The following is a 27539-nucleotide window of genomic DNA, read 5'->3' as shown; positions in this document are numbered from 1 at the left end:
GTTGTTATAGCAATGTGGTCAAAGGTCCACTCATTTGTATGTGACACAAACGCAACACAACAACGGAAGATGTCGAGGTGATGGTATACCTGCTGCTCTGTCTATGGTTTTAATGCAGCGAGTTCTTTCATTGTCAGGTTTTAAAAAAAGTTTTGATTTTCGTGAAGGAGTCGCTCTCATGTGTCGTTGAGTGACACCATTGACTTGTGTCACACTTACAACCCCGGCTGTGCAGCTGTTAAAAAAGTAACGAGTGCCAGGTGCTGCCGCATAATGGACAACCCTAAACACAGAGTCGAGCTGTGTAGGTACTTGTCAAAAAGAGGCATGAAAAACTCTAGGAAAGACAATTAAACCTGCTATCTCTGAGCAAAGTGCTCCAAGGGATCATATGAAACTGTGGCATGATATGTCTATGGTATGATAGCACCTGATTATTCAAGACCTTGTATGTGAGGAGAAGGATTTTAAATTCAACTGGATTTAACAATGAGCCTATGAAGAGTCTCTGTCAGTACTCTGACTGCAGACATTGTTGTTTAACGTGTGCATTGAAGTTTAAATCCTGGTCAAAAATGAGTCTAAATGGTAATCCTCACAGTGTTACTGAGGACCAATAATGTCACCAAGAGCAAGGATTCAGCTAGACACAATGAATGAAGTTGAACCGAATAGATATTACCTTTTAAAACGTCCTTAGAATCTCTTCGTTGTTCTGATAACAAACTGATTTTGGTCCACACAAATGAACATGTACACACATCCGTCTTTCTCCTGAAACGTCGAGGGACTCAGTGCTAATAGATGTTTTCATCAGAGCAGCACAGTTGTTGCCGTTTGCCTCCAGGAGACAAATCTTTTTAAGATCTCGCTGTCTCCTCAACACGCATTTGTTTCCCTCTTCCGCATCTGAATGCCTTGGGCGCTCTCAAGTCACCGAGGCAACACATTAAAAGTTATGATAAGAAGTTTATTTCATTTAGCTTCTATCTCGCTGATAGAGCTTGCATCTCTTCCCCCTTAAAACAAATTGGGCTCACGTTGAGCTTTTTGCTCCTCGTCTGTCGTGTCCGTCGTTTTCCACTGACCGTCGCGTGGATTTGCTTTGCGTGAATGGATCAATCAGACAGCAGTTTGTTTACTAAATCGTGCTTTAGAGGCTTTGTTTTTGAGCAAATATAGTTTGGCACATTGTGAACCGCCGCCTCTCCGCTGCGCAGTGCAATTGTTAACCACTCAGTTTGTCTCAAGGCTGCTCAGTTGAGAGGTGAGAATGAGTCATGCTGAGAGGAGGCATCATTTAAAAGAGATTTTGACGAGATCAAGTGTGAGAAGTTCCTTACCACTAAACTCTCGTTGCCTCCCAGCGAACGTTTTGAAGCAGACGCGAGATCCTGCTGCACTTGTGAGAGCAGCCGTGTCAGTCATGAAGCTTTTTGAATGTCACTGTTCCCATTCTAAAGTTCTCCTCAGTTTAACGCGAGGAAAAAGTACAAGTTTTACAAGACTGGCATGGTTATTATTTGTTACCTGGAGTCATAGCGGATGCCTGTTTAGACGTTCCCTACCGTGTGCTGTTTCTGCAGTCACACACAAAATGAATTAATGAGAAGTTAAGCAGCACATTAAGATGCCATCTGAGTAAAAATAACTGTGGATTACATATGGATGGCAGCTGCTTAACATGAGTTTCCAATGACAACAGCTCCATTTTCCCCACTGTAGCTCACATATCACCTGTCTTGAACTTCCAGCTCTATGACAGCTGCGTTTTTCCTTTCCTTTCCTTTCCTCCTTTTTCTTCATGTCAGTTTCTTTCCTTTATTGTCCTTCCTTTCTTCCTTTTTCTTATCCCTTTTCCTCTCATTTTCTGTAGTCCTTTCCATTACTTCCTTTTCCTATGCTTTTCCCTTCTGTTCCCTTGTTTTCTTTCCTTCTCCTCTTTTGTTTCCTTGTCTTGTCAGTTATTCACTTTTCTTTTTTACTCGTCTTTTTACCTTCATTTAATATCTTTTCCTTTCTTCTCTTTTATTGCTGTATTACTTTTATTTCCTTTTCCTTTCATTTTATTTCCTTTTCCATTCCTGTCCCACGTCCTCTTTACCTTACTCTCATCCTTTTTTATCTCATATAAATCTCTCTTCTTTTCCCTTTTTTTAATTTCCTGTCTTTTTTCTTATTTGTTTCCTTCATTTTTCATTTGCTTCCTTTGTCTTCCTTTCTTTTTATTTTTTTATTTTCCCTCTCCTGTGTCATGTTTACCTTACTCACGCCCTCCCTATCTCACGTAAATCCCTTTCCTTTTTACCATTCCTTGCTTTCACTTCACTCCTGTCTTTTCCTTTCATCTGCTTCCCATTTCTCATCTTTGCCCTCACTTAGCTTTCCTTTCTTCTCCTGAACTCTAATCTTCTGTCCAATAGAAACACAGCCAGATCAGATTTAGGTCAGGTGTCACTTTGTTCAGCAGATACGAAGGTCATCTCCGCACTTTGTGCAATGCGTGTCTTTTACCAATGAGTCTCTTAGAAACGCCACTGTCACCAATCACTCTGCTTTTGTGAGTCATGTTTGTTATTACTCATGTTCTCCACAGATCGGTGCACAGATTGGACCCACTGTCTGCATCCAAAACATGTGTCATTTGTTTAGTGATCGACTGTTGACTCAAGTAGAATAAAGCAGCACGATCATGTGAGCTATTGCTACATATCTTGCCTGGTGCCATCTACATATACCGGATGGTAGCCTTTTAAATAGCATTCATCAGTACTCCTTATTTTTACAACAAGTTACAGTAAGCAGATCAAAAACCTTGGTGCACATCCACTGGGACATTTTTTGACACTACAAATTGAGCTGCTTCTCAACACTGGACACTAGATGGATGTGCCACTAGTTGGTCTCAAGATAGATGATTGACAGGAAATCTCTCTAACAGCCTAGCTGGACTTAAATTTGACAGTCTGCTGCCTCAAACGGGAACAGCGTGACAACTTGGTAGAAACTTTGTCTCATACTATGAAAAGAGTTTTGTAGTATGGCCACTGACCCGGTGGACCTCAGATTGAGTCATGTAAATAACCTGTCACTTGAAATGTCTTACACAGTCTGGTTACACAGACAGTGAATGAAAAGCATAAAAATGATGGATTCTGCTGACATGGACATGATGTGGAGAATAAAGATTAGGAATGAAATTTTGGTATTTCATTCCTGGTGAAAAGATGGGAAAAAGTACTGCCAGCCGGGCCCTGGCAGCCAGTGTGTTTACTCGACTCAGCTGGGATAGAAATGACACAGAGAGACTGAATGGTAATGAGTCAGGAACACACTTGCAGCATCACAAACAAGAACCTAGCACAATACAAGATTCATGCAGGATATATAATAACTGGCTTTATCGAGTTCTTCTATCTAGCTTTACACCATATCCCAAAGTTCACAGAGCAGAGGTTTCAAACATAAGGCTGCCTTATATTGCCATAAATAAGTAAATCAATATTGTTTGAGTGTGGCTTCCAAATTGCAATAACTGTAATCTGATTGAATGGGAAATAAGTGAGACATACTGATTATATATTTGTAACCTTATGACATATCAGGCTTTTTTTTTAATGCCATTTTGCAATGTTGGTGCTTATCTGTTAAACTTGAGATCAAATTGAGCTGTGTTTTGCCCGTGAACTGTAATGAGTTTGACACCACTGTGCATGTGCATCAGCTGTACGTGAGACAGAAAAATGTGTTTTATGATGTAATACGGGATGCATGCTTATCTGCACACCTGTGCACAGAAGATTCCCTAGTTTGTATCACTCTGAGGCTCATTTCCTCTCTGATTGGAGTTGTCTGGCTCCGTTATTGGATTCAATCACTTAATGCAGATACTTAAAAAGCTGCATTCATTGTCTGGTTTGTACTAACCCCTTAAAACCTCCCTAAAATACTGCACTCAAACTTTTAAGGGCTCACAACATGTGTCAGCCCAGACACAGTCTTTGTTCACCGTGTAGCAGAATAACAAACAGGGTAAAGCAGCACTGACAAATTGAGGACAAAAAAGCTCCTTTTTGAGCCCCCTGCTCTCCTCTGTTCCCCTGTAGGTCCTATGCAGCTTATTCATAATTGAGCAGGGTGAGTTGTGCAGTGGCTGTCATGAATCCCTCTCTGCTCCTGTCATAAGTCCTATGTGGATAGGCGGTTATTAACGAAATTCTTTCACAGTCTTTAAAACAGAATTTTTGGGGGTGGGAGGGGGAGACAGGCAGGCAGGCGTTATTACTTATATTAAAAATATAATTGTGAAATTTCTTTAGGGATTTAGACTGTAGAAGCAGATCCCTACAAGCCGTGATAAGAACATGATGTTTGTGCAAGTAGTTCAAATGTAATTTTAAAAAATGCAAATATACGTGCGTGTTGACAGAAAGTGTAACTCTACAGTCCTAAATAATAAGCTATGAAATTGAAAGTGTGCGTGGATAGTAGTCTGTGAGTCTGTCGGTGTGTAATTCTGTTAGTCCTTACAATGCAGTTATGCTTTCCACATATGTGAGTGCTCGAGCTTCCATTTCTCTATTAATTTAGAAATAAAACGGCAAATCAAAATGCTAAACTGTGCACAACGCACAGATCTAACAGAAGTGCAACGAACAGCACAGCACGATACGGATGATTAAGCTGCCAAAACACTCATCCACCATGCAGGGAACCAACAAAACACCAGTTCTGATTTCAGCCACTATTAACAAAAAACTGGAGTTACTGACATGTGCACACAAAGAAATTAAAGGACTGTGTGCTAGCCTGAGATACAGTGAGAGAAATGATTATTTGGTCCCCTGCTGAACTTGTAAGTTTGCTCACTTACAAAGAATTAAACAGTCTTTCATTTTAATGGAGAGATGGAACCAAAAAGCTGGGGAAAACACATTACTTACATTTTTATAAAGTGATTTGAATGTCACTGAGTGAGACAAGGATCGTAAAGCACAGCACGACTTACTACTTGTTGGAGAAACCCTTGTTGGGAGGCACAGCAGTAATATGATCACCAGGTCTGCACGCATCTGAGGAGGGTTTTTGGCCCACTCCTCTTTATAGAAGCTCAATAAATCTCTTGGGTTTCTTGGCTGCTGCTTGACAACTTAAAGTTCAGCTCCCTCAACAAATTCCCTACAGGGCTGAGGTCTGGAGATTGTCTAGGCCACTCCATGGCCTTAATGTGCTTCTTCCATTGCTGTGTTGCCTTGGTGATATGTTTTGGATTTTTGTTGAAGGATAGAGATTCTCATGAAAGATTTTGCAATACCTGGTCCCATCAATTGCCTCGCAAGGCGGTGAAATTGTCCTGTACCCTTAGCTGAAAGGCAGCCCTAAAGCATAATCTTCACACCCCTGTGCTGGTCTGTGGGGGTGGTGATCTTGGTGTCATACGCATTTTTCTTCCTTCAAACGCAGTGAGTCAAGTTGGTGACAAAGAGCTCGAGTTCGTTGGAGCACTGCACTTTCTCACAAGTCTTCTCTGAAACATTTGCATGTTTACTGGCAAACTTAAGATTGGGGACATGGCAGGGGACGCTGCGAGTGTTCAGTCCATTACAGCTTAGTGTGTTACCAGTGGTGTTCTTGGTGACTGTAGTCCCAACTGTCTTCAGATTATTAATAAGGTCCTCTCGCTGGTAAAACAATTTGAAAACACAGCTTAAACACCCTCAGTGTGTATATGTCTTCCCATGATGTGCCTTTTGGACTGGAAATTGACCATTAAAGAGCTTGATTTCTGTTTTTGCCATCTGCCTCCTGCATTCTGGGTCCGCCTACAGCCACACTATGACAGCACTGAATCCACCATATCAGTGAAAGGACCCACATTTAGCAGGCTCTATGCAGACATCAGCATACTGTCCATTTAGTTTGGACTGTGCAGACTTGCATCTCCACTACAAGGGCACCAATTGCAAAGGACTACAAAGTGGAATAAGAGCAGCCACTCATCCAGATTTCCAATGTGCACAGAGGAGTGTAATCTCAGCCTTAGGCAATCAAGACCACTCTCATGTTTTTCTCTCTCTCTCTCTCCTGCCTTGCATGCACGCTCACCCACACTTGTCTCTATTCCCGTCCCTTAGGAGTAACTACCCACCAGTTTTGGTTCAAAGCTGCCAATGGTAGCTCATTAAATAACAGTAAATAACAGCTGTGCTGTAACCTGCAACAAGTGCTAGATAGCCGGGTTTTACCCACAAAGCTATTGCCTGGAGGAATGAAATTACTTCTAATCACAACATAAAAAATATCCGTCAAAGTTCTTCTGGGTCACTTTGCATCTAATGATGCACAGTGTGCGGGGAAAGCAGTCTGACTGCTGAATAATACAAATCTCAGTTGGAAAATCAGACAGTTTAAAAATGCATGCGCCTCTATGTCCCTGTCCTCATCTCAACCTCAGGTAGCTGTCTGCCTCTCTGCTCGCATGAGCTCAGTTACATAACAAGGCTTTGACTTTTCAACAATTTTCAAAACCAAAATTGGAAAAGTAAAACTGTCTGCCTCCGTTTTGATTTCCTTTTTTATTTCCTGCCTTTTGCTGTATGTTTCCACCTTTGTGCAAACCTCTTCCTCTAGCAACAGGTTACAGAGAGCTGAAAGCAACCTCCTGTGCTCTATCGATTGATCTCTTTGATGTGATTAGTTTCAAACCGGAGAGATGGAGGTTTTGTTGAACTTGCACCGAGACTCTGAAGCTTTCAAAACGTTGTAAGCTTCAGTTGTGACAGCAGCTCCCTCTGGTTCAGAGTTTTCTCTTTGTGACATTATATTGATCCTCACTACCTATAAATGTTAGATATCCAAAATGAAAATTGCTTTTTTTTCTGGACATTGGCTCAAGGGATGAAACAGACCACATTTATACAAAAACCAATTGCAAATTTGAACTTTTTGGTTTAAATAATCAGTATTTACATGAGGTCGAGAGAGGTGCAACAGTAAGTGTTGGGGATCTTGTCAAAATAGGTGGAACACACACGTTTTGATCCATCGTCTGCAAAGCATCTGACTGGAACATGAAAATGATCTCAAACACACTGCAAGTGCAGTAAAAGCATATGTGGATAGAAAATCACTCAGTGGAACACTGACAGTCATGGATTGGCCTCCCCAGACCTCGTACCTCAACCTAATTGAAGTGGTGTGGGATCAACTGGACAAGGAACACAAGAAAAGGCAGCAAACGTCCAAAGAAGAGCTTTGAATGTCCTTCAAGAAGTCGTGAGAACCATTCCTGAAGGCTAGTTAAACAAATTACATGAAATTACAGGCTCCGTTGAAGATTAAACACCAAATATTGACGTTCAAGCCCATTATAATTAAGTCTGTTTTTGCCTTATATAATGTGTCTTCGCATATATAAATTTCCTTTGCACGATGCTTTGTGTGTTTTTGCATAGGGATAATAGAGAACCGCTGATGCTCCATATGACTTTGGTACAGTTTTTTCCCTCATTATTTAGGTTTTCTTTGGTTCCAGAAGCAGCCGGTTCTTAGCATAAGCTAGAGCTTAAAAAAGAAACATCTGTAGGAGTGGAGCTCGAGAGAAATGAGCTTACATGGCCTGAGGAAACACTAGCCTAACAGCTTCACAGAGCTGTGATTCAGGTTTTAACACAGAATGAGTGGCACTGAATAGAGATGGTCGTTCTGGTTATGCTGCATCAGTTTTTAATCTATTACTGTCTCGTATGAGTCTGGCAAAGTTACAGTGCAACGCTAAATGATGTGAAGTGCTCCTTTGGTCCAGGTGGTGATAAAGTATACGCAGAAGCTTTTTATGTGTCAGTCATCCTGAATGAAACTGCCAGTAGGAAGAGTTTCTACTGTCAGTGCTCAAGGGTGTCATATTTATGTTGAATTAGTGTAAGCTCCCTTGCCACTCTTGTGGATTTTTCTTTCATGTGTGTGACTCCATTTATCCGTCCATCTATCCATCCATCTGTCTGTCTGGTTCTCAGCTCCTGGCAACTGCTGGCCCCTCAGTGCCCTTAGGTAAACACAGCTGCTACCCTGCATCTGCAGACGGGAGTCTGGTCTACCGATAAGATTTCATCAGCTCCACTTAAAATGCTCTTTCTCCCAAGCCCTACAGGACCTGAGTGATTCTCAATTATCTCGGAATGAACCAAATGAGATTCCTGCTTTCCAAAAAGTATTTTAGACTTTGAAGCCCTGTTGGAATAGGATTTACGTCCACCAGCTAAAACAATGGGGTGCACATGTAGGATACAGGTGACTTAAGTTACCTCTGGCTGACACAGGAATCGCCTCCCTAACCAGTACTTGAGAGCATCCTTCTTGCAAGATTTAATTTTCTTCGACCTCCTCTCAACATACCATTTTTCCTCTTGATGTCAAAGTGGTTGTTATTATTTGTGGGTAAAAAAATCAGAGCACATAAATAAATTGTTCTCAAAAGGTCGTCTGTGTTCTGAAATGAAAGGAAGAATGAAAACAAGTGGAAGGACTCGGATGCCAGCTTAACTCTGAAATCTATCATTTTATGAGGAGTTTGAGAGCTGACGATTATGACACCAATACTCTCACTTAATAGTATAATAACAAAGGATTTAGAAGACAGAGACTGATACACAATCTGTACGCTGTAAAAGCGATTGAAGATTGAAGCAAATTTGAAGAGATCTTCTATAATAATTTAGGTTTGTTCTTTCCAAACTGTCTGTATATGTCACGGGTTGCCGTGTGTGGATTATTTAGGACCCAAGATGCAGCAGCTCTGGTGCAAGTGAGTTTATTAACCAAATGTGGATACAGCAGAGATGACGAGGGTGAACATGGAACTAAGAAAACCTAAACTGGGAAAAACTAACAGAAACTAACCAGAAACAGAGATGCAGGGAGGCACAGGGAAATACACAGAATGACGGCCGGAGAGACACAGACGAACCAGCAACAAGGACGAGGTAACACACACTATAAATACACACACCAGGAATCAAGGGATGGGAAACAGGAGGGGAACACACCTGGAAGACATCACAGCTGACGAGGCAGGGGAACGTAAACAGAACGCACTGACATCAGGCAGGGACCTTCAAAGTAAAACAGGAACACATACACGCAAAGACACAGACTAAGAAACGCTTACTCAACTGTAATCCTGCATTATAAACAACAGCATCTTACAAAATCACAATTTTTGCTTTTTTTTTTTTTTGTTTATAGTGAATTGATTGTATCTGTTGACTGTACTATTATATGCTAATAAAGCTTGAATTTAAAGCACCACCATTTGCAACTTTCACCATGATTTTACGTAGTTAAAGGAATAGTTCTGTTATGGTGAGCTGTGTGGCAGGCTAGGTTAGGACCCAAACGCAGGACTCGGAGACAGGATGCTTAACTAAAGGCAGAAGCTTTAATGTTGGCCAAAAACAAACTAAAAACAAAATATATGAATACTAAAGAAACAAACCAAACATGAACTACAAGTAAGAAACTCCTGACTGGTTGTAGGTGACTGGAAGAGACTTGACATGACTGGGAAACATGGAAGTACACACGACACACAGGCAGAATAACGAGAGGATGGGGAACAGGTGGAAACACAGCTGGGACGAATCTGACATAACGAGATAGAACGGAAGCAAAACTAAATGCACTGCACACAGGACAAGGACTATCAAAATAAAACAGGAAGCATGACAAATACATAGACGCGGACAAGACACGCAAGCTTTACACTGTGACTGGAGAAATTAAACAGAGACAAGACTCTCAAAACGCAAGACAAGGCTAGACACTGAGGGAGGTAAAACATAATCACTAACAGCAAGAAACTAAATAACCTAACATGAAGACCAAAAGTACAAGAAAAACATAAGCCAATCAGAGAAACTAATCCAACTTAGAATATCCTTTTAACCCAAGAAAACACAGTCCAACAACAACCATAACTGATACAAAAGCTAGAAATATTAACCATACTCAAAAACATGGACACTGGGGCACCAGACTCAGGACTTTAACAAGTTCATTTACTTTCCTGCCATAAGCTAAATGTAAAGAGTCATGCATACAGTGTACTACAAAGAAAAAAAAATGAGAAGGGCATGAAAGTCCCCTGTATTTTGGATTTTGAGGTGTTACTGTGGGGATAGGTTAATTGGAAAAAATCCAAATTACCACTAGGTGTGAATGTGCGAGTGAATGTGAGTGTGAATGGTTGTCTGTCCCTGTGTGTTGGCCCTGCGACAGACTGGCGACCTGTCCAGGGTGTACCCCGCCTCTCGCCCTATGACAGCTGGGATAGGCTCCAGCACCCCCCGCGACCCTGCAAAGGATAATGGATGGATGGATGGATGGATGGATGGATGGATGGATGGATGGATGGATGGATGGATGGATGGATGGATGGATGGATGGATGGACACACAAAACATAAAAAGATTTATCTAACATTTCTTATGAACAGCTATTTATTCTGGTCTGCTGCTCGGATTAGCTTGTTGTTGTTTTTGTGGTTCCAATCATGTGATGGAAAGTTTCAGAGGTTGGCACCCGTAGCATGGCTGAAGGGTTTCTTTTGACTCTTCTTTATTTTCTTTCCCCAAATGTTTCCAGTGGTGATGCTAATCTAGCCAAGCTTCCCCTAGATTCTTGTTGAAGGTTTTAAAAGTTTAATCAACTTTCAGAGAAAAACTTTATTTTTCCAAAAAGTTAAATTCTTTTGTGCGTGAAAATCCTAAAGTTGCTTTAATGATCAAGAACCTTAGAGGCTACACCGTGCTTCAGATGATGTTATTTATTCTCTACTAGTTTTGACTTTCTGTTCAGGATTCTTATTGTGACATGTGAGATGTCATGATCCTACTTACATAAGGAAGCAGAGGAGAGGAGAAAAAGTATGAGGAGAGGGGAAGTATGTGGAAAAAATAATTAGAGGGGGGATGGGGGTTGATGTAGAAGGGCTACAGATTGGCTGCCAAGGCCTCGGTCCTTGATTGCAGCCTGCTTGTCTGAGAAGTGTAGCCTGTTTCCTGCCACTTACTTCCCCAAAGCGTGGTGATTGGATGGGATAGGAGTAGCTATTCCTGTCTAACTTAAATGCAAGACCATTCCTTTTAAAAGTCTGAACCTGCATTTTTATGCGCTTCCATCGAGCCTCTTTGTTTTCTTGATTGGGCATTGCTCAGTCCCAGTGTATCCCTTTGTGGTGTATTGACCATGCACTGACCCACAGACTGAAAGGATTTCACAGATTTACAAATCAATGTGGAAATCTGTAATTATAAGTCCCGTCAGTGGAAGCATTCCAGTTTCCTGGAAAGCAAGCTTCCAACAAAGTCTTTATTCCTCTCCTTGTATTTTTCCTCTTCCTGCTGCATATTTCATGGAGCTGAGTATGGCACGAGTTTGAAGTATGAATAAAAAGAAACATCTGACTGGACTAGCAATGTTTTCCCAAAAAGCAAGTAGCCAAGGGAAAACACTAATTGGACATTCCTTCAAAGAATATCAAAGATTATGCAAAGAAGTAGTTGGAGACATTAAACACACATCCCAGGCTTCCCTACTTCACTGCACAAACAAATCGGATTATAGTGGTAGAGTGGAGCTATTTACTGAATTGAAACCCGATAAGATGAGCAATCAAAGGAGATCTGTGCAGGTAGTGATGCTGGAAGTATAATCACAGCTTGTGTGGATAGTTGTGTTCCCCTGTTGAGCTTGGTGTGAGTGTCTGTGTGTCTAAGGATGTTTCTAAGTGCCTCTTTCTACTAGGAACTCTTATCCCATCGTGTATATTTGCTTGCTTCATGCTCTCAGCTATGATCCACAACTCAACTGAACTTCTGTATGGCTTGATCACAAGACAACATGAACTGTATTTCATTTTTTTAGGCTAAATTGTTGTGGATAGATCGAATTCAAGTGATGCAGATGTAACTGGAAAGGTTCAGTGTGGAAAACGAACGTGCAATTACGGCAGTATTATGAGACGCAATCACTGCGCTTGTGGCTCACTGGTAGCCCGCTGGCTTGTTTTTCATTGCCATCCCTCTTTTTCAATATCTCATCTGATTAAATTACAGCTGGGTGGTGTTCAGCTGAGGAAATGAAGCTGTGTGTTTTGCGAGTTTGTCTGAGAGTCTGTGCATAACCCTTTTCTTACACTGTTTGCTTGATCTCGTGGTATTCTGTGGGGAAAAACCAGCCAGGAAAAATACACAGCGTTTCTTTAATTGATTGCACGTGAACGTGTGTTTTATCTCGCCTCCATTCGGCCGTTAGGTTTCAAACCTCTCGATAGTTCATTTGTGATTTCCCTGTCGGCTAATCAGATAAGAGTCCCATGGTCTGCTCAGCGGGGATCAAAAAATCAACCTGTGCCATGGACGTGGCTTGGACCATAAACACATTGCTTTCTCTTTATTTTCTCTGTGGAGAACTTCCTTTAAACATTGACTTAAAAAACAATAACAGGGCTGCTTAGAGAAACATATAGTGGCTGTGTGAGCCGAGTAAAAGGAAGCTACAGTAAAGAAATGTTTTACATAACCTGAACACATTTGCTAATGAGTCCAGCAATTTAGAATTTTATGATCACAAAAGTGGACCCATGAGCACATGATTACAAAACAGTTTAAATCTGGGCAACAGCGACTGAGATTGCCTGATTTTTCTTTTTTAAATCTCTAGTAAAAGTCAATATGCAAAACTTCTGGAATCTTATATTTCCCAGAAATCAGCTGGTCTAGTAATTCTCATTAGTGGCCCTGTGTTTCAATAATAACCATATCTTTTGTGTTAAAGTCTAATATTGGCTCACATTGTCCTTTTGGAGAGGAATGTTGACCCATTGTGTAAATTCCCAGTCATGCAGGTTGACTGGACTTCTGTAAGTTTGTTGAAGATGTTTCACCTCTCATCCAAGAAGCTTCTTCAGTTCCCATGTTGTCCCATTCTTGTCTGATATACCATATTTTTGGGACCATAAGGCGCATTAAGCGAAGCAAAACAGTCAGATAAAGACGAACTAAAACATTTTGACAGATTTTTGAGCACCATGTACGCATACGCACATAAAATCGGTTCGAGGTCAGTAAACACAACCAGAGTTCATACATAAGGCACACCGGATTATTGGGGCACGCTGTCAATTTTGGAGAAAATAAAAGGATCTTAAGTGCACCTTATAGTCTGAAAAATATGGTAGTATTCTCGCATCTCAACAGTCTTTGTCGTATTTTCTTGTTTCATTATGCCCCAGATGTTTTCAGTTGATTAATGCAGCGCTGCAGGGCACAAACATCATGGATGTCCAGTACTGATTTTAAGCCTTTCCCAATGTGCACAGAGATTTCTTCAGATTCTCAGAATCGTTTGATGATATTATGTACTCTAAATAACTTGCTATTTAAAGTCACAATTTTATGTTGAGGAACATTATCCATCTATTTATTAACCTGAAATAATTCCACAACTTGTAGATATTGGTTTTTTTTGCAGCTTGGTGAACCTCTGCCCATCGTGACTTCCAAGAAGCTGTTCCTCTACAAGTTATATCCACCTACATGAGATATAGTTGGAAAAGGAACTTAGTTTTCCAGTCTTTTGTGACCCCATCCCAACTTATTTGAAGTATATTTCTGCCTTCAAATTCCAAATGTGCTCATATTTATTCATGAAAGTTTTGGAAATGATTGCATTCTGCTTTTACACAATTTCTTTGTATTTTGGTTATTTAGGATCAGCATAGTCAGACCTTATATTTGTGGATTTTAATGCAGACATTTTTATTCAAAGTCCAGTTTCAGAGGCTCAAAAGTAACTGGACAAACAAATATAAGGACTGTTTTTAATACCTGGTTAAAAATCCTTTGCTGACAATGACTGTCTGAATCGTTTTCTTACCTTGAGATGTTCTAATTTATTGCAGACACCTTCAGGTGCCGCTTATTTGTGCGTCTCTCTTCAGTATTTTATTTAATAGTCGAAAAAATATGCTCCAGTGACGGACTTGGGAATTGAAGAAAATCCCATGTTTTTGCTTGGAGAATTTCTTGGGTTGCCTTTGGATTATGCCTTGAGCTATCCATTGGTGCTGTACACCACTGACTAATCAGTTTTGCAACATTTCGCTTAATTTAAGCAGAGAGTATACCTTTGTACACTTCAGAAGTCATATGTGTAAATGCCTCCTCCATGTCTGGCAAATGATGTGATGTGATCTGGATCAGAAGTTGCTCCTTTCCTTCTTCACTTTATGGTTCCTGTCATTCTGGTAAAACTTTGGTTCCCTCTGTCCAGAATTTTCTTTTTCTTCTTAGATGTTTTTTTGATGAGGTCTAATCTAACCTTCCTATTCTTGAGTCTAACCAGTGATTTGCATCTTGTAGAAAACACTTTTCATTTCTTTCCATAAATGTGATATTGTGGTTTTTCATAACCAAGAAAAGAAATCAGTCTTTGGCCACTCCAAATTAACAATCTATGGTTATTTTAGTTATTTTAGTTTTTCAGTCTAACGCAGGCCTCGGTCACTTGCACAAGTTTAACACTTGAAATCAAGTCCAAACCTTCTACAGTATCTGATTTGTCTGATTCGTTTGTCATTAAATAACTAGAAAACAATCCTCAATATTATGAAACTGCCTGACAGTTAATTATTTCATTAATGTTTAGCCTCTGATAATAGGAGACTGTGTATGAAAGTATGATTTTGTTAAAACTTCAAAGTCTGAACAATCCCATATTGTATATGTCAATCCCATATTGACATATATTAAGCATATAACAGTGCTTTTATTACTAAGGTACAAGGTACTGAGAATTGCTTCCAATCTCTTCAAAATAAAAAGATGAGGAGAAGTCTTCTGTGAAAATGTGGAAAAACAGATGAAAGTTAAAAAGCCTCTCGCGGCATCTCAGGTTTGAAAAGACTCAAAGTTGATGATAATATCCTCCAACGAGGGCTGACAGGCACCCATTAAAAGGTAGGCTTAAGTGTGTTTGTGTGTCAGCGGGAGCCTCCTTTACAGAGTCTGATCTGCTTGTCAAACAGCAAAAGGAGATGTTCACTGGTCCAAAGTCCTCCCACACACAGCTGCTCCAAAATACTCAGTCTGTGCGCATCAGCTCATATGTGCAGGCTCATGCATCCTTGTTTGTGATACGTTTGTATTTTCTGCCCGTGTTTGCACAGTCACTTGTGTATCCTGATATTACCTGTGTGTGTGTGTGTTCAGACTTGTTTGTCTGATCTGTTAGCACTCTGGATGTCTCCCTCTTCATCCCAGAGCCCCATGCCTGTCCAGCCATTCTCTCATCCTATTAAGACTTCTCCTCCCGAAGGAATCACTAGTCTGCGTGCGTTGGAAATCGCAGTCTGGCTCCGAAGATGAGCCAAGTAGGACTCTGTGTGGCCAAAGCCAAATTCAGATATTTGCTCCATCCCACAGTGAGATATCCGCCATCTGAAAGAGGAAAATGGCACTAAGAAAATAAGGCAAATTTGCATGTTTTTCCAAAACATTCAAGAGCAACAGGACGGCATCACTGGAACAAACAAAACCTCAGCATCTTGTGTAAGAGATCTTCGCTTGGTCACATGGTTGCTTCCGCTATGCCTTCCAGCTTGAGGAGAGTGTGACTCATGATGCTAACTTAAACACTAAATCAGAAATCTGTTATGGATAACTAATGGTGACAAACCCACTGAGTTTCCTGTGTGCGGTTTGAAAATATTTGGTGGCATTTTTTAATTAGATCATGGTTAAGCTGAACGTTGTTCCACTCGTGTTAATGAGAACGGTTTGACATTTTTTAAAGCTGTGTGGTTGACAACACTCTCATCTATATGTGTTAAATATTAAAGCAGCAGCAGCCAGCTAACGTACTGTTACTTACTGTTCAACTGCTGACTAATGCAAATATCTAATTAGCCGATCACATGGCAGCAACCCAGCGCATTTAGGTCCAGACAACCTGCTAAATTTTGAATTGAGCACCAGAATTGTGGAACGGAGGGTGATTCGAGTGACTTTGAACGTGGCGTGATTGTTGGTTTGAGTAATTCAGAAAATGCTAATCTATGCAACCAAACAGAGAATAATCTGAAAAAGAGAAAATATCCAGTGAGCACAGATTCTCTGGGTGAAAAAATTCACTCGTTGATTCCAAAGGTTAGGGGAGTATGGTTAAAGTAGTTCAAAAGGCAGCTCAAAAGGACTCATTACAACAAAGGTTTGCAGAAGAGCATCTCTGAAACACAAAAACACATTGAACCTTGAAGTAGATGGGCTACAGCAGCAGAAGACCACACTGGGTGTTACTCTTGCCAGCTAAGAGCAGGGAGCTGAGGCGACGATTTGCATGGATTCCCCAAAATTGGACAACAGAAGATTGGCTTTCTCTCATGAGTCTCAATTTCTGTTGCCACTTTCACAAAGTAGGGTCAGCATTTGACGTTAACAACCCGAATACACCCACCATGGACCGATCATCTAATGTATCAATGGGCAGAAGTGTTGTTGTGATATTGTAGGGAATATATGTTGGCACACTTTGTGTTCCTTAATAACAACTGAGCATCGTCTCCACAGCTTACCCACGTATTGTTGCTGAGGCCCATCCCTTTATGTCCACAGTGTACCATCTTTTGATGGCTGCTTCCAGCAGGATAACACACCATGTCACATCTTCTAAAACTGGTTTCCTGAACTTAACAATGACCAAATGACCGATATGGACCAAAATATTTGTGAAATTGTTCTAGTGAACAATTAGCGAACAGGTGTGAAATGTGTGTGTTTAGTTAGTTTGTTTGTTTGCTTGTTTTAATCAATTTTAAATCATGCTTTTTATTTGTTTTTGTTTCTAATGTCTCTGTAAAGCACTTTGAATCACCTTGTTGTTGAATTGTGCTATACAAATAAATTTGCCTTGCCTAGTGCCTTGTTGAATCTGTGCCAAGAAGAATTAAAGCACTTATGAAGGCAGGTGGTCCTGTATTTCTAGCACCTCATGCCATGTTCATAAATCTTTATGCAGTTTTATAGCACCTGGGGTCAACCATCCAAAGCAACTGATTGCATATAAGACATGAAAAGAGCGTGTAGGCAGGATTGAGTGGGTGGAGACGAGTGTCAGGGGTGATTTGTGACAGAAGATAATAGCAAGAGTCAAAGGGAAGGGTTACAAGAAGGTTTGAAGATGGTGGTACTGACAAAAACACAGGAGAGTTAAAGGTGTTAAGACAGAATTGACAGGATTACGAATGATTACATCAGAGGAACACTTCAGGCTGTGAGGTTCGGGGACCAAGTTGGAGAGGCAAGGCTGAGGTGTTTGGATATGTGCGGAGCAGGGATGGTGGATATACAAACAAAGGATGTTGAAGATGTCAGGCAGGAAGAGGAAAAAAGGAAGACCTCAGAGAAATTTCATGGATGTAGTAAAGGAAAACATACAGTTGATGACTGTAAATTTGGGCAATTTAACACAGAAATCTCTGGTGATGGAGCCAGCCAGTGGCCATTTGAGGAACTGCACTTTCACGCCTGGTTTCTTTTTCACATGTCGCCCTTGAGATAGCAGTTATCTTATCTTGTGCTGCGTGCAAAACTCATTTCTGTACCTTTGCTTGTGTCTCTCAGACGGCCCGGTGATCTGGCGGATGCTGACCTACCCCCCAACACGACGAGCCCTGGTGGTGGGCTGTGGTCTTCAGATGTTCCAGCAGCTTTCAGGAATCAACACAGTCATGTGAGTGGAAACATCACCAAACCTTTCCGTCGGGTCTGGCGCACGGGTCTGATTTATTCTGCTTGTTCTCCCAGAGCAACAGACTTTTGTAAAATTAAACAGAGCCTGCAGTGTTCAGCATCAAATGAGCAAATAGATAAAGGCGATCACCCAAAACAACTTTGCACTGATTTTCAGTAACCCTTCCCTTTAAGGGATGCTGATACGTGCCGTATAGCCTTACAAAGCCAGTGTGTCAATGAAGGGGTCAAGGGTTCAGGTTTTTCCCTTTAATTTGTCAGCAGTCTGTAACTGCCGAACTTAGAGGCCCTTTCATGTGTAGTATACTGGAAAAAATTGACCTGTGTCCATGTGTCATCTTTTCAAGAGCTCAAACGGCACAGCCTTTATTATTTCTACATCGCATTGGCACCGAAAGGGAAAAGTTCAAGTGTGTTTTTATCAGTTTTGCCCTCAGAGTTAATGAAAACAATAACGATGCATGGCACACGATGTCACATGCCTCAGACGGGTGCATTCGCTTCAGCGACACGCTATTAAATCACAAAACATTTCTGTCATCTGTCGCTTCACGTCGCCCAGTGGGGAGCAAGAGGACTCATTGCATTACTGCCCACTTGCCTGCGAAGGGATGGACCAGCTTATTCTTTTCATCTGAGGGGATTGTGTCATCGGTCCCTGCCTCGCCTCCCTTTAGAGATGAACTATATTGCAAGGCTCCGTAAACAATCTGTGGATATGTGCTGTTGCTTAGCAACCACCGGAGGTGAGAGCAGCAGGATAAGTGTTCTTGTACGGGCGTGTTTGCACACATGTGACTAAATGAACGAAATGTGACCCTATGGACTTTGGAGTCTGTGCAGGCGCGCCTGTGTGGCACGTGCGTGTTTGTGCATGACATCTGTGCACTCGCGTGGTTGTGTGTATGTAAGCGGGTGCGCGTGAGGCTTTAGGTATGGCCGTTTGCCCGTGCGTGATTAGATTTTGAGAAGTAAATGGACAGAAATGTGAGGAGAAAGGATGATAATAAAGCAGCGGTGAAACTCTGGATGTCTTTGAGCGGTTGCTTCTGTCTCTCTCGCAGAGAGATCTGGTTACTGAGTGTCTGCCTCTCTTACTGTATATTTATCTTCATCCCTGTCACCAACATTATGAACAGCAGAGCGGACAAACTTAATCTGTCATAGCTCTGTCCCTATCCACCTTTCTGACTCTCTGATTTATGTATCTGCCAATCTTCTAGTTGCTGGGCGACCGTGGCTCAGGGGGTTGGGAAGCGTATCTGTAACCGGAAGGTCGCCGGTTCGATCCCCGGGCTCTCTGTCCTGGTCGTTGTGTCCTTGGGCAAGCCACTTTACCCTACTTGCCTACTGGTGTTGGCCAGAGGGGCCGATGGCGCGATATGGCAGCCTCGCTTCTGTCAGTCTGCCCCAGGGCAGCTGTGGCTACAACCGTAGCTTGCCTCCACCAGTGTGTGAATGTGAGAGTGAATGAATAGTGGCATTGTAAAGTGCTTTGGGTGCCTTGAAAAGCGCTATATAAATCCAATCCATTATTAGTCCTCCCAAAAAGGTCTACCTGCTAGTTTATCTGTGTCGAGAGATGACCCATTTGCACCGAGCATCATTACATCCTCAGCCGAGACTGTTTCGGGCCTGTTATGTTTACAGATGGCATTAAAATGTGTTTTCCTGCCTGCAAATTGAAATCTGATTGCCCTTTCGTTTGAAAAAATAAGTACTGCGGCTTACTGTGGTGATAATGACATCACTCAAAATTGACATTAAAGGCCTCACGCTGGTGACAATCAATTTTTTGATGCCAGCGTCTCCATTTCTGTTGTTTGCTTTGTTTTAGCTTCGCATCGTTTCGTGGCTGGAAAAGTCCCAGAGACAGATCAGAATGCAAGTTGGCACAGGTTATAGTTATTTTCATCTGGAGTCAGGCTGAAAGAGAGCAGATCTGATGAAATCGCCAAAGTACAGCCCAAATCAGAAGAAGCAACATGTTTAAGAGAAAGAGTCCAACGCAGCAGACGCACAAATAACAACAGTTGTCTTGTGACATAGCAAATGAATCGAATCCGTGGGCCTCTTTCCCATCCGTCCCAGATGTGTTCACTCCAGATGTACGTGTGGATAAGCCAATAATAAATCACTCGGTTGGTGTGTGTGTTTGTGTTTTTCGTATCCAAGATATTGAACTCGAGTATGTGAATTTAAAACTGTATAATCTAAAGCAAGTTGTTATTTTAGGGCCTGTCTTTGTGATGTCTCTGTAGTGTTTCAAAACCACATAAGACTAAGCCATGGTTATAATATCAGCCAGAATCCATCTATTTTGTTGTCTCCTTATACAGCTCAGAGTCATGGGGGGTTACCAGCTATCCAGCTGCCATGATAGTTCAATTCAATTTTATTTATATAGTTCCAAAACTGTTGCCTCAAGGCACTTCATACTGTAAGAGAAAGGCCCGACATTAATGCAGGTTACACCCTCAACATGTTTCCAGTCCTTCACAGAGAGACAGACGACTGCATAGTCGCACTTCCAGAGATCATTTACAATCAGCAGTTAACCTAACATGCATGGCAATGTCCTTTTCCAGCAGGAGGTCCACCCAGGAACCTCCTTCCAAACTAAAATACTAATCAAAATGCAGCCATTGGACACTGTAAAGGTATAATTAAATTAACAGTCAGTTTTAAGGCCACTCTTTTTACACCAGACTGAAAAAATATTTCCTGTGTTATAAAATTAGCCAATCAGACTGATTGTGTCATTTTTCAAATTTTTCCAAAAAGTAGACCAATCAGATCGCTGCATGTGGCAACAAGTGCGCTTGTAGCTCAAACACAGTCAAAACATCAGGACCAGCTCATTGTCGCTTAATGTCAACTTTTTTTCACCGCGCGTTTTTGAGGGCGAATTTTTCACAAAAACATAACGCTTTAAGTGTGTGTTTACGTTGCATGACGAGAAAAAGAATTAAGAAATTTTACATTTGCTGTACAAGGAAAAAGGATCAGATGCCAGTGACGGCCTACTCAAAAGGAAATCACAAAAACAAAAGGAGAAGAGATGTTGCAGTGGTTGATTTGTTGGTATAAGCTTGAAAGTTCATAATACTCATTGTGCTCGACATTTTAGGTTCACAATTATAGATAATACCAGCTAATTGCTACAGCTATGGAAGCTAGGCGTTTGTCCTTTTTTGCAAAATAAAGGGTAACTGAATAATTCAATTGTAAATAACTAGACCAGCCTTTTTAATTGCTGTAGTATGTCATTATAGAGGTGCCACCTGCCCACTTTTTTAACCACTTATAAAGTCAATATAAAGTGGACCAGTGTACATATTTTGAAAGGTAAAGGATCTGGGTTTAGAAGACACTGTTTAACCCAATTTGGGTGTTAAGTGTCTTGTCAAAGGACATTTTGGCACATAAACAATAGGAAGGATGAAGCAGGGGAGTCATGAGCCATGTATCACAGGTGAACACCCAAATAAAGAAACAGCAAGGTCTATTTGATCTACAGATTGGTGTTACAATTCAAAACAGGCCTAGGGGTTAAAAATGAAAAGTCCATGCACTGATTGCAAAAATGGTATTAATTTTATTAATTTATTAATTAGTACATTTGTTAGGGTTTCAGAACATGTAGTGAGAACTGAATCCTGATGATGACGTTCACAGTTGTAACCTGAGAACTCACACACTGGGCTGACAGAGGAAAATGTGAATCTGGATGATTGATATTAGGTGATAGAAACAATCTGCCTGCTCGCTGAAACTGAGGTGAATAATAAAAAACTCAGAGGGTTGCTGGATGAGGCGAGGACAGACTACAGAACATAGAGAACAAAACGAAAGGGGGAGAACACAGCTGTTACCATGACAATACTCACCCTTCAGTGATGAATATAATGTAAAGATATGAATGATTAAAAACTATATTTGATCATCTTCCACCATACGGAGCATGGGCTACTTTAACCACAGAATGTGCACTGTGTGTTGAGTTATTGCTGACGCCTCCCGTCACTCGTCATGTGTGCTGTATGCTTTGCTAAGCTCCCTGTCTACTGCCTCTTTTGTCTACCTCCAGTGAAGCTGCCAGGCTAGCCCCATTAGCCGGTGAGACATAAAGAAGGTCTGAGGAGCCAGTAAATCAGCCAGGCTTAGAAACAAGCTCCTCTCCCTGTCCCCAGCTGCTTTTTCTGATTAAACCACCAGGCTGGCACAGGCGAAGAAGGAAAAGGGCAATGAGACAATCTGGCAGACAGGCAAAAAAAAAAAAAATCCAGACCAAACTAGAAAAGCACATATTGGCTGCCAGTTCTAACAGTCCTCTCTCTCTCAAGTTAGGAACTTGACAGGAACGGATTGACAGTGTTCACTTTTTTCCTCCCTCTCTCCAAGTCACATATGTTCACACAGAGGGTACATTTGAGACCCTATTAGCACATTTTCCCACAGAAAGCCTCCATCCTCCTGTCAGCCTTGGAGTAAAATATCTAACAAAAAAAGTGAGCTCTTCTGGTCTTTATCAGAGGAATTCAGGCGAAAGATTGACTGAGATTGTAACTGACCAGCCAGTTCAACCAATAACATCTTGATGAAGTGACAAAGTTGCGTTTCTCACTTCATCAAACTGACAGTTAACACGTTTCCCTCTGATTTGCCCTTTCATATCTAACATACTTATGGAGATCAGTGCTGCGTTAGGGGATATCTGTAATTATAAACCCCAGCCTGTCAAATACAGTTACAAACCTCACACGATCTAAAATTTTTTTTTTCTTTTCAGTCCAACTTCACAAAGGAGCAGTGGTTAACAGCACCTAAGTCTCTCAGAGATTCTGGTTAAATGAGAGCTTGAGATCTAGTCTAAGCATCGCCTTTGCACCATTTATTCCTGTGCGGTCTGTGTTGGCATGTGGTTGCATTTCGTCACATTTCTGATTATGTTTCAGAAAGGTGTAGCTTGAACAGAGAAGTATAAATCCGCCTTTACACCTGCTCACACACTAAACTTGGTGCATATTAGTATCACTTGCCTGAATGCTAATTTGTGCTCTGTTCTGTGTAATGTCCATTTATGCAAGCAAACATACTTGAGCTTCATCCACAATCCCAGTAGGTGAATTTTTATCATGCTCAGCTGTTTGTGTTGCAATAACATTTCAGGAGTCTGTGAGATCAAACTGTATACAGGTGTTGAAGCTCTATCTGGCAGGTGAGGATTTTTCTATTTGTGCTAGCAAGGCAGTGATCAGCTAACCTCTGCCGCTGTTCTATTACTACTTTATGTGTATTTAGCCAGCTGTACTCTACAGTATATAAATAGATGTTATGTGAGCTATCGTGACTACTTTCCAGTATGAAGCTATTATAAAATGAAGGAATACAGCAAGTAATCCTTTATATTAATATTTTTTTATTTTCTTCTCCTGCCCTATTTTCTTTGGTCATCAAATTACTTACTACTTTATCTTTATTTACTTATGCGTGCATTAATGCAAAACGGTAATAAGAAAGGAAAACGGATGTGTGTAGAGTGCCCAGGCAGGACCGTGGGGTTATATTACTGGCTGATTTGTTTAGCATGTGTCTCCATGGCATCAGCTTCCTATCAAATCTAATTCTTTATTGAAAGTGCCTTAACGTTCTCCCAGATTGTCCCTGCCCACTTCAGCCCCATTAGCTGTTAATTTAGCACTCCATTCTCTTCATGCATGGTCACTTAAAAAAAAGCCTATTGCTTAAAATTAGGAAAAATGCGCAAGTGTATTTTTAACGGAAAGGTGCAGGGAAAAAAGTTTGCACATATAATATGCATACATGGAGATACTGATTATATGGTACGTACACCAGCTCAGTGGGTAGCCTGCTAAGGCTGAATGACCATCAGCTGCTCTTAATCCAGTTTGTTGATCACTATAATGACTTGTAAAGCCTAGTTTGCACAATAAAATCATTATAATTTATGATGGCATGACTTTTATTTCAATAATGGGCAGTAAGCTTATGTAGCTTTGTTAACCTAGCTATATCTGCTTTTTATTTATTTATGTATTAAAAATTAAAAGTCCACCGTTGTGTTAGTGGCTCGGCGAGGGTGTCCTTGGTTACAGTACCAACAGCATCGTGAAAACAACATAATCTTTAGAGTTATATTCACTGTTTGACATTTTAGCTTCACAATTATAGATAATTGTAGTGGAACCCCGACGTACGAAATTAATTCGTTCCCGAGGGTCTTTCGTAATTCGAAAATTTTCGTAAATCGAAGCACCCATCAAGCGCTTTGAGTGAGGCGATGCTGAATGATAGGCTATAGGCTAATTGCTAACTAGAACAACAATACCTCGTTCAAGTGGAACAGCGAATCACAAGTACGGAAGCCAAGGGGTTGTCACATGATTCGGAAGGCATTGTTGGCATTGTAGGCTCAGCCAATCAGAGCCAGCGGATTTCGTTACTCGGGCATTTTGCCGTAACACGGGCAAAAATATTGCTGTTCAGTGCCTTCGTAACTTGAATTTTTCATGAAACGGGGTATCCGTAAGTCGGAGTTCCACTGTACTAGCTAATTGCTACAGCTATGGAAGCTAGGTGTTTGCCCAATCCATAGAAAGCTAACCTAAGCCATAACTAAAGATCTACCGAGCTTCTGTTGCGCAAGATTTAAGACATCAATAGTGCTGAAACTGCAGAAGTATCAGTAGTGGTTTAGGGTTTGTTTGCAGAAGATCAAATAATTTTTTTTTGTTACTTCAAATAGATTAAAAGGCCTACAGAGAACTAAAACTGGCCATGAGTATGCGTAATGGCCGTGGACATGGTCCCATACGTGCCATTATTATTTTACAGCAGCTTGATTTAAACTCATGTGTCAGGTACTCTCCCTGAGCTCTCTTGGTGTTACATGAATAACCTCCTTGCTTTCACTCACTCACACACACACACGCGCACACAAACATTCAAAAACTGTCAGAGAAACCTGTGTGATGAAAAATGTATTTATCAAGAATGCATCACTCAGGAAAAAAAGAAGCTGGATGGATGGCTGTGTGGATCACATCAGTAACATGCATCCTGCAGGAGATTTTCTTTTTTTATGGATCTCCCTTCCCATCTCTGTTGTTTAGCTATAAATGCAGAACAATGTGGTACAGCAATTGGTCAAATTAGATATCATCTTTATGCATTAGCTGATGGATCATTTCGAATGAATTAGCCTCATAATCTTGCACGTAAAGGTCACTGTGTACTGGTGGGAAATGTGTGTGTGCATCCTGTGAGTGGTGAACGAACTATCTTAAAAGACAGGAAGATCTTCCAACTGGGCTGGAGAGTAGAGTAAAAGCAGAGAAGAGGAAAGCAGAGGGCAGAGGGAGATCTGACATTGATGGTGATGAGGTGGAGGAAGGGCCACGGAGGGGGATCAAGGCAGATGACAGGAGAGGAAGTGTAAGATTTATGAAGGAAGACAGAGAAAGGGGACAAGAAATATTGAGCTGTGGATGAAAAGACCCGTGTTCTTTTATTCTCTTTGTTTCTTTGCTGCTTTTTGCAACAATCATGCAGAGAGGGTTTTTTTGTTCTTCGCTCCAGGTTTCTCAAAAAGTAGCATCAAGGACTTCTAACCAAGTACAACCAATGCTTTAGACTGCACACTTACCAAAATAGTGGTTTGATCCAGAAGTTGAAGCAATTATGTGCAAAAAAAGAGATGCTTTTCAGGGTATTAATGACCAGTGGAATGTGCATACTTTATCATGCAAACACTGCAAACATTTCCTGAAATCGTTCACGTGGCATGTTTCCTTTTCTGCTTTTATTTTCTCCTGCTTGCACTTTGTAAGGTCTCTCATGGTGTGAACTTTGATCTTTTCCAGAAGATGAGAAAATAAGTCTCAGAAAGTCCAGAAGTGACATTTTATTCCCAACACCTTGGCCAAATTTCCTTCAACCAGCACTATAATAATGGTTAATTATCACCACAAGTAGAACAAACTACTAAAACTAAGTGCTTTGTGAAATATATGAATTTAGGTAAAGGGGGCAAGACAATCTAGCTTGGCATAGAAACTAGAGATTTATACCAGAATACAATGGCAGTTGGTATCCAGTATATGCAACAGACTTCGATTCTATTTGTCAGAATTTAAATTGCCAAGTACGCTGATGACAAATTGATAACACAGCAATTAATAATACAGTACAAGCTCTGCAGTCTCAGTGAGCTTGATAAATTCTCGATCTGCCAGATGTTGTAGTTCAGCGGTCCCCAACCTTTTTTGCACTACAGACCGGTTTAATGTCAGACAATATTTTCACAGACCAGCCTTTAAGGTGTCGCGGATGAATACAACAAAATAAAATGATACAACCAAGACAATATTTGTAAATATAATAATAAAGGCGAATTCACTGTGTAATTGTGTAACTTTATTAGCAGCATCCAGCAATGATATCCAGCAAGCCACCCAGGTAATCATGAAATTGGAAGACCTTAGGCTAGTTAGCTAACAGTGGCAAAATTGTCCAAATAAGAGCAATTTAATTGGTGGCAGATGGAGTTTTTCTCTGGGACAGATGAAAGATAAAAATGCTAAAAAGAAAAAGCCACTTAATATAATTGGCCAACTGTTAATAGACATCTTACCCAAGTACTCTTTGCGTGGTAAACTCACTTCCTCACTTCCCACTACCCAGGTGCTGTTAATAATGTATATGTATGGTAGTTTTCTGTGGTTCTCATCTTAAAAACAACCTTCTCTAATGCTATGACATCCTAATAATATAAGATATCAGAGATACATCTTTGCCAACATGCAGTGCAAATCACTACAATTTTATTTACCTCATGGAACAACCACATATGTATTGAGAAAACCAGCATTGTGGTATTAAATTTAGCTACTATATGAATGCACATAATCTCAGTGTGCTTTGTCATGTTGCCAAGTACTCATTTTGTTGTTGCAACATGCCAGTTGGCCCTCGCAGATGGTCCCACAGATAAATGTCATGTTGGAAATGTCACAAAAAACAGTTTTACGTGGTCACTCTGCTGGCGGGCCGGCGAGGAGCTGGCAGAGCTTGCACTGATCTGCGTGTGTTTTGTGTGCATGCAATCCAAGAAGCTAGACCAAAAAATAAATAAATAAAAAATACTGGGTTGTTTTTGCCTGTGTGTGTGTGTGTGTGTTTTCAAGCATTCATAAGCAACCTAATCGTGCCAACATCTTCTGTCTCCCACCGAGACACAGCCAGACCTTTTTAATGACAAATATTCTAATTTAGCTTCTAATCAAATGCATACAGAAATGCATCACACTCGCATGCTCCTCACAGCAGGATGTCATGTGTGAAGCTGTCTTATTAAGTAGCTGGATTGGTGTTTACTACACATGACAACAAATACAACCAGTGGAACATAGTGCAACGTGATCACTATTTGCAGTTATTTGTGTGCTAGTTTTGATACGTGACATGGGTCAAGTAATTAAAAATAAACTATGTTCAATTAGCTAAAATATTTCCAGTGGCTAACACTATAGAAATGTGTTAACTAATTTATTATCACTAACACTGTACCTTGGAATAATGTTAATAGGCTACTTGCAACCATCCTAACACTTGAGTCTGTGACCTGTCTACAAAATATAATGTTAAAAATTTAAATAAATCATCTGCCCAATAATGTCTTTGTTGTTGTTACATTTTTTTGTTTGTTTT

At 40.8% G+C, this 27539-nt stretch overlaps 1 protein-coding gene across 1 annotated transcript in view; it reads left to right on the top strand.

Annotated features, from left to right (window-relative positions):
• The window catches only part of slc2a13a (solute carrier family 2 member 13a), an 85948-nt gene that overhangs the window by 40508 nt on the left and 17901 nt on the right, over positions 1–27539 (top strand). The window contains exon 4 of the mRNA XM_026146073.1: positions 17679–17787. Coding sequence (XP_026001858.1) covers positions 17679–17787 — 109 coding nt within the window. The remainder of the gene's footprint in view (positions 1–17678; positions 17788–27539) is intronic.

Source organism: Astatotilapia calliptera, chromosome 17 (assembly GCF_900246225.1).
Source record: "Astatotilapia calliptera chromosome 17, fAstCal1.2, whole genome shotgun sequence".
Taxonomy (NCBI): domain Eukaryota; kingdom Metazoa; phylum Chordata; class Actinopteri; order Cichliformes; family Cichlidae; genus Astatotilapia; species Astatotilapia calliptera.
This window is presented reverse-complemented; position numbering and strand designations above follow the sequence as displayed.